The sequence below is a fragment of the Gadus chalcogrammus genome, chromosome 16, assembly GCF_026213295.1.
Source record: "Gadus chalcogrammus isolate NIFS_2021 chromosome 16, NIFS_Gcha_1.0, whole genome shotgun sequence".
Taxonomy (NCBI): domain Eukaryota; kingdom Metazoa; phylum Chordata; class Actinopteri; order Gadiformes; family Gadidae; genus Gadus; species Gadus chalcogrammus.
Genome location: NC_079427.1, coordinates 32,139,364 through 32,147,208, shown reverse-complemented (window position 1 = coordinate 32,147,208; position 7,845 = coordinate 32,139,364). Strand labels below are relative to the sequence as shown.

General features: G+C 40.5%; 1 protein-coding gene across 1 annotated transcript; it reads right to left on the bottom strand.

Moving 5' to 3' along the window:
• Positions 1-4,138: 4,138 nt before the first annotated feature.
• Positions 4,139-6,270, bottom strand: LOC130406303 (uncharacterized). The gene is made up of 5 exons (XM_056611798.1): positions 6,001-6,270; positions 5,772-5,900; positions 5,511-5,651; positions 5,331-5,436; positions 4,139-5,228 (listed from the first exon to the last, which is right to left on the bottom strand). The coding sequence occupies exons 1-5, from the start codon at positions 6,103-6,105 to the stop codon at positions 5,062-5,064; spliced, it is 648 nt and encodes a 215-aa protein (XP_056467773.1). The 5' UTR covers positions 6,106-6,270; the 3' UTR covers positions 4,139-5,061.
• Positions 6,271-7,845: the final 1,575 nt, after the last annotated feature.

Genomic DNA, 7,845 nt, shown 5'->3' with positions numbered 1-7,845 from the left:
TATTAACCGGTGTGCTGACTACTTTTACACAAGGAACTATGTGATTTTACTGTATAGATTGAGATTTTGAGAAAATTTCATTTGAAAATCGTACACATGCATATTCTCGCCTTTGCAAATTGCATTATGTCAGCACTTTGAAGTGAGCTATAGACCGAATTTCACATAAGTTCAGGCACTGACTGATATGACCATATTAACCGGTGTGCTGACTACTTGTACACAAGGAACTATGTGATTTTACTGTATAGATTTTGAGAAAATTCCATTTGAAAAATGTACACATGCATATTCTCGCCTTTGCAAAATTGCATGTCAGCACTTTGAAGTGAGCTATAGACCGAATTTCACATAAGTTCAGGCACTGACTGATATGACCATATTAACCGGTGTGCTGACTACTTGTACACAAGGAACTATGTGATTTTACTGTATAGATTCGGAGAAATGTTCATTTGAAAAACGTACACATGCATATTCTCGCCTTTGCAAAATTGCATTTTGTCAGCACTTTGAAGTGAGCTATAGACCGAATTTCAAATAAGTTCAGGCACTGACTGATATGACCATATTAACCGGTGTGCTGACTACTTGTGCACAATGAACTATGTGATTTTACTGTATAGATTTTGAGAAAATTCCATTTGAAAAACGTACACTTGCATATTCTCGCCTTTGCAAAATTGCATTATGTCAGCACTTTGAAGTGAGCTATAGACCGAATTTCAAATAAGTTCAGGCACTGACTGATATGACCATATTAACCGGTGTGCTGACTACTTGTGCACAATGAACTATGTGATTTTACTGTATAGATTTTGAGAAAATTCCATTTGAAAAACGTACACTTGCATATTCTCGCCTTTGCAAAATTGCATTATGTCAGCACTTTGAAGTGAGCTATAGACCGAATTTCACATAAGTTCAGGCACTGACTGATATGACCATATTAACCGGTGTGCTGACTACTTGTATACAAGGAACTATGTGATTTTACTGTATAGATTCTGAGAAATGTTCATTTGAAAAACGTACACATGCATATTCTCGCCTTTGCAAAATTGCATTTTGTCAGCACTTTGAAGTGAGCTATAGACCGAATTTCACATAAGTTCAGGCACTGACTGATATGACCATATTAACCGGTGTGCTGACTACTTGTACACAAGGAACCATGTGATTTTACTGTATAGATTCTGAGAAATGTTCATTTGAAAAACGTACACATGCATATTCTCGCCTTTGCAAAATTGCATTTTGTCAGCACTTTGAAGTGAGCTATAGACCGAATTTCACATAAGTTCAGGCACTGACTGATATGACCATATTAACCGGTGTGCTGACTACTTGTGCACAATGAACTATGTGATTTTACTGTATAGATTTTGAGAAATTTTCATTTGAAAAACGTACACTTGCATATTCTCGCCTTTGCAAAATTGCATTATGTCAGCACTTTGAAGTGAGCTATAGACCGAATTTCAAATAAGTTCAGGCACTGACTGATATGACCATATTAACCGGTGTGCTGACTACTTGTGCACAATGAACTATGTGATTTTACTGTATAGATTTTGAGAAAATTCCATTTGAAAAACGTACACTTGCATATTCTCGCCTTTGCAAAATTGCATTATGTCAGCACTTTGAAGTGAGCTATAGACCGAATTTCACATAAGTTCAGGCACTGACTGATATGACCATATTAACCGGTGTGCTGACTACTTGTATACAAGGAACTATGTGATTTTACTGTATAGATTCTGAGAAATGTTCATTTGAAAAACGTACACATGCATATTCTCGCCTTTGCAAAATTGCATTTTGTCAGCACTTTGAAGTGAGCTATAGACCGAATTTCACATAAGTTCAGGCACTGACTGATATGACCATATTAACCGGTGTGCTGACTACTTGTGCACAATGAACTATGTGATTTTACTGTATAGATTTTGAGAAATTTTCATTTGAAAAACGTACACATGCATATTATCGCCTTTGCAAAATTGCATTATGTCAGCACTCTGAAGTGAGCTATAGACCGAATTTCACATAAGTTCAGGCACTGACTGATATGACCATACTAACTGTTGTACCGACTACTTGTACACAAGGAACCATTTGATTTTACTGTATAGATTTTGAGAAATTTTCATTTGAAAAACGTACACATGCATATTCTCGCCTTTGCAAAATTGCATTATGTCAGCACTTTGAAGTGAGCTATAGACCGAATTCCACATAAGTTCAGGCACTGACTTATATGACCATATTAACCGGTGTGCTGACTACTTGTACACAAGGAACCATGTGATTTTACTGTATAGATTCTGAGAAATGTTCATTTGAAAAACGTACACATGCATATTCTCGCCTTTGCAAAATTGCATTTTGTCAGCACTTTGAAGTGAGCTATAGACCGAATTTCACATAAGTTCAGGCACTGACTGATATGACCATATTAACCGGTGTGCTGACTACTTGTGCACAATGAACTATGTGATTTTACTGTATAGATTTTGAGAAATTTTCATTTGAAAAACGTACACATGCATATTATCGCCTTTGCAAAATTGCATTATGTCAGCACTCTGAAGTGAGCTATAGACCGAATTTCACATAAGTTCAGGCACTGACTGATATGACCATACTAACTGTTGTACCGACTACTTGTACACAAGGAACCATTTGATTTTACTGTATAGATTTTGAGAAATATTCATTTGAAAAACGTACACATGCATATTCTCGCCTTTGCAAAATTGCATTATGTCAGCACTTTGAAGTGAGCTATAGACCGAATTTCACATAAGTTCAGGCACTGACTTATATGACCATATTAACCGGTGTGCTGACTACTTGTACACAAGGAACCATGTGATTTTACTTTATAGATTCTGAGAAATGTTCATTTGAAAAACGTACACATGCATATTCTCGCCTTTGCAAAATTACATTTTGTCAGCACTTTGAAGTGAGCTATAGACCGAATTTCACATAAGTTCAGGCACTGACTGAGATGACCATACTAACTGTTGTACCGACTACTTGTGCACAATGAACTATGTGATTTTACTGTATAGATTTTGAGAAATTTTCATTTGAAAAACGTACACATGCATATTCTCGCCTTTGCAAAATTGCATTATGTCAGCACTCTGAAGTGAGCTATAGACCGAATTTCACATAAGTTCAGGCACTGACTTATATGACCATACTAACCGGTGTGCTGACTACTTGTACACAAGGAACCATGTGATTTTACTGTATAGATTTAGAGAAAATGTCACTTGAAAAACGTACACATGCATATTCTGCTGGCCAATGGAGTCGAACGTCCGCACTGGCGGCCAACTTGCCACAGTCCGCTGCTCACCCATAACACTGTGTTGGTACTAGTGGTACATGTACTTTTTAAACCATAACCACCTTGCTACATTTTCAAACGGTTGGTTTTGTTCTAAACGTCAGAGATGTAGTTACGGCACTATTTGATACTGATGAATAATTATGTTAGATTCAAAAAGAAAAATTAATAATGTTCTAAAATAGGTACAATATTATAACCACGTTAATAAAGTTTGTAAGAAACCAAACCGTTTGTAAACCGGTTGAAAATGTAGCAAGTTATGATTATTTAAAAAGTAGGCCTACATGTACCAATACCAACACAATGTTATGGGTGAGCAGCTGACTGGCAAGATGGAAGCAAGTGCGGACGTTTTAGACGCCGCCGTAAGACATCTAGTGTTCTATATCTCTACACACGTAGGTGAAGGGTTTTATTTTGAAAACGTTGCGAGATACCACCCAAAGGCTGTTTAGAGTAAAGGCGCACGAAGATTTTGTGTGACGGCTGGCTTAACCGCGGATGAACGAATAGCGGCTCACTTGACCGCAGTGAGAGGGGGGGGGGGCTAATGTAACTACAGGTGTGGGATGACGATGACTGTGCTTATGTGTGTGGCAGTATGGTAACTGTTTGGCAAAACGTACCCGGGGATTCCACCGGACGCGTTACGGCAACGTTACGCCTGCGGCACGGAACGGCTGCCTGCGACTCTGCCCTGCTTGCATTTCCACCGGGCGCATTACGGCAGCGCAACGTTGCCTTGCGAGCCAGCCGTATTCACACGAGATCACGCGATAATCCTAAACCTAATGTACTCACCTTCCACTCCCAAAACTACTGCAATTAAATGCCACGCTTTGTCCTTCCGGCCATTGCCCTTATAAAAAGGATGATTTGGTACATAAATGACGTTGTGATAGGCTACATGAGCTGAGTATTGTGTTTTATTTTGAAAATTGACCGGATGCTCTATGGCTTTTACTTTTTAACTTCCTGCCCTGCTCGATCTGCTCTGTTGAAATTGACGCGGTTCAGCAACGGCTTGCGGCAAAAATAGAAATGCTACGGAATGATAGCGCTGCGGCACGGCGAGCCGCTCCTGGGACGCTGCTGAGACGTTCCGCAGCCGCGCCCGGTGGAAATGGTCTCATTGATTAGAGTGGAACCTATCTGCTGCGGTGATCGCGGCCAAGACGTGCCGCAGCCGTAACGTTGCCGTAACGCGTCCGGAATCAGGCCTTTACACGTCAGTAAAGTCACAGCAGTTACAAGACATTTTTCAAACAGCATGATGTTCTCTCCAAGGATTTCCAAATATTTGTTAATATTTGTAAATATATATGAATCTACCTTCCCCTTTACATGCAGTGTATGCTTAATTTTTCCTCATCCAAACATACTGCAGTTCCATTGGCATGAACTGAACCAAAATAATATAAATGAGTGACAATACTGTGACAAACTAGCTTCTGCCTATTGAGCTTTGCTTTTATTAAAAAATTAACTAATTAACTAAATTCAATGCTCGAAACGCCCTTTTTGGCATTCTTAGAAAACTGCGGTTTAGCTCCAGCAGTGCATGATTGAATATAACATTGCAAACTGCAAAAATGAACAATATGAACTAAAAAGGTAAGACAAGGTAAAATGATAGAAACCAAGACCCAAAACCTTGATCCTTCCAAAACCAAACTTAGTGGTGCTCACAGCTACCCCCAATTTAAAACAAAAATCCCTGTTGGGATTTTCAATGTGGTGAAACAGGTAGAAGCTGTCGGGTAGGTGGCATCCCGGTCAACACTGACGTACAGCTCGTCCGGCAGCAACGCCCACCCCGTCCAAAACTCAATAAGCTGCTGCAGTTCGGAGGATGAAGCTAAGAAACAGACAACAAAAAAACACATTTTGGTTGAGGTGTGTGTTTGTTTGTGTCTGTGTGTGTGAATAAGTGAGAGAGAGCGCTGTAGCTATTTCTCACCTAAGCTGATGTACTGCCGCAAGTAAGCAACCACACTGCAGTAATCATCAATTTCTTCCTCTTCATCGCTGTCTGGTTCTGGCCACACAATCCGTTCTATTATCATCTGAAAGAGAACATGAATTATAAAACACGCGACCATGCAAGCCCTGTACATGGTCTGTAGGCACGACAGGTTACCTCTGGCTCCAGCTCTGCCTCTGCAGATCTGGGGAACAGGGTAGATGCCAGTTCAAGCCGTTCTTTTAACATTTCCAGGACGCGAGTGTCCTTCAGCCCTTTCCGCAACTGCACCATTTGCCTCTCACGTCTGACAATTACCTTTAGAAAGGAGAGGGCACCAGAAACCATATTTAGCAGCATACTGTATCCAAGAACACATTTACTGTACATGTAAATAGCTTTCTTATTATTTGTATATTTGATTGGGCATTCTCATACTCCATGATGGAGGATTTGTTGGGCCAACAACTTCCTGTTGTTCTCTGTAAGATTGGGCAGGTCCCAGCTGAGGGCCAAGTGGTTCACCTGGTCCACATTTTCGGGGGTCAGGACAGTCTGGCTTTCAAGCTGTTAGAAAGCAGTTATCATTGTATACAACACTGGTCAACAATTAGATGACACATGGGCAGATGAAAAGAGGCAGCACAAATTGAATTGTTACACTTACAAGGCTGACAATGTCCAAATCTGGAAAATCTTCCAACTGCAAGACTGCAGCATCTATGACCCCCATGTCCTTGCTGGCCAGCAGAGGGAAAAGGCACTGGCCCATCCCACTCAAAAGTGGACCCCGATTTAAGAAAGAATGTCCGATTATTCTCCCTGCCACGCGGAACAGATCCCCCTGGAGCAATGGCAAGGAGGTGGATGGGACCAAGTGGTCTGCCGCTCCAGTGAAAATAATTGTTTTCCCACCAGTGTAGTCTAAGGAGATAAACCAAGAACTGAGCTATCAGCACATCCGTATATCCACATATATTCAGAAACGTATAACTTAACATTGACTTACCAAGGTGTAAATGTAGGCCTGTTTGGACCTTATTCAGGCATAGCGAAAATAAGTACTTCTTCACGCCATCCCCAATTGCACAGTCTCCTGTCATATACAAAACAATGAAAAATTCTTGAGGATTGTGTGGTAGAAATTAACCTTACATTCTATGTTAAACTATGATTATTATTAGGCCTACATATCATATATATACTTTAATGGTGGAGAAGAGCTGATCACCTTTAACCTAGATGTTGTGTGCCGTGTGACACCAGTGAGTGGGTCCAGGACATTCTCACCTGATGGGCCATGTGACACATCAGTCAGAGAGTCCAGTCTACTCCCATTTTGATGTACTCTCTGAAGACAATGCTTACATTCACACGTGTGCATCATCTCTGTTTGTATAAGGATAATATATGTTCTAAGGTCACAATGGGATTCAGAAGACATAGGGGTATGCTGACATCCACACAGTATGACCCTGATGGGAAATTCTATATTTGATGAAAGTCCAACTTTGTATTGTGTAAGAATTGGGGATATAAGGAGCTGTCCGGGATTCATTCAGTAGTGTGTATTCGCGAATACCATTCAGCTTTGTTGTCTCTCGTTTGCGGGTGGCAATAAACTCTCCATCTATACTTGACCTGGACTCCCCGATTCCTCTTTGCTTATAGCTAGTTGAAGTGAATTAGATAAGTTCTTATTAGAAATCCCACCACAATTGCACATTTTAGGTGTGTTACTAGGTGTAGTAGATGTACCATACAGTACATATGTACATGTTTTGTTCAGCATGGAGAGGGGAGGGGGCTAACTTGTGGTATACAGGTAAAAGTTCAAGTGCTTTACCGAGTGCAACTGAGTAAGGAAGTTGCAGGTGAGGATGCATACATGTTTTAGTTTTTTACATACCCTTGAGTTGGACTTCAAAAGGACGGGTCCAATCAATATTTGTCTGCTTATAGAAGCCAATAATTGCTATTTCTCTGTCCTCTTCTGTGACGTGCATGTCCAAAGTCAACTTTAAGGTTGGCTTCTGGTCGGCATCTTTGAGCAAATGGGTCTGAAACATTTTGGCTGCTGCCTTGGCATCTGGCTCCAGCTTCTGTCGTGGATTAATCGAGATTTAAAACACTTAGGCTAATTCAAGAGAGAGAGAGTAAAATAAAACGAGGGGTCCGGAGCAAGAATTGACAAAATACTTTATCGTGCAGAAAAACAACAACGATAACAGCCGAGTAGGGTCTTAAGAGTCACTAATGTTCACAAACTGCGGCGTCTTTTTATACACACAAAGAGAGCCTCCATTCAGTCATAAATCCACTTTACCCTGAATGGTCAGAAAATAGACAACAAATGGTCTGCAAATATAGCCCGGCTCCTTTTTAGGGGGCTCCATCTGTTCTAAACCCAGACGCCTAGGCACCGTGTTTTTTCCACTATTAAATATAAAATACCTCATAGTAATCACAGTTTCCCATAGAATATAATCAGTAATTTCTACCACACATCCCC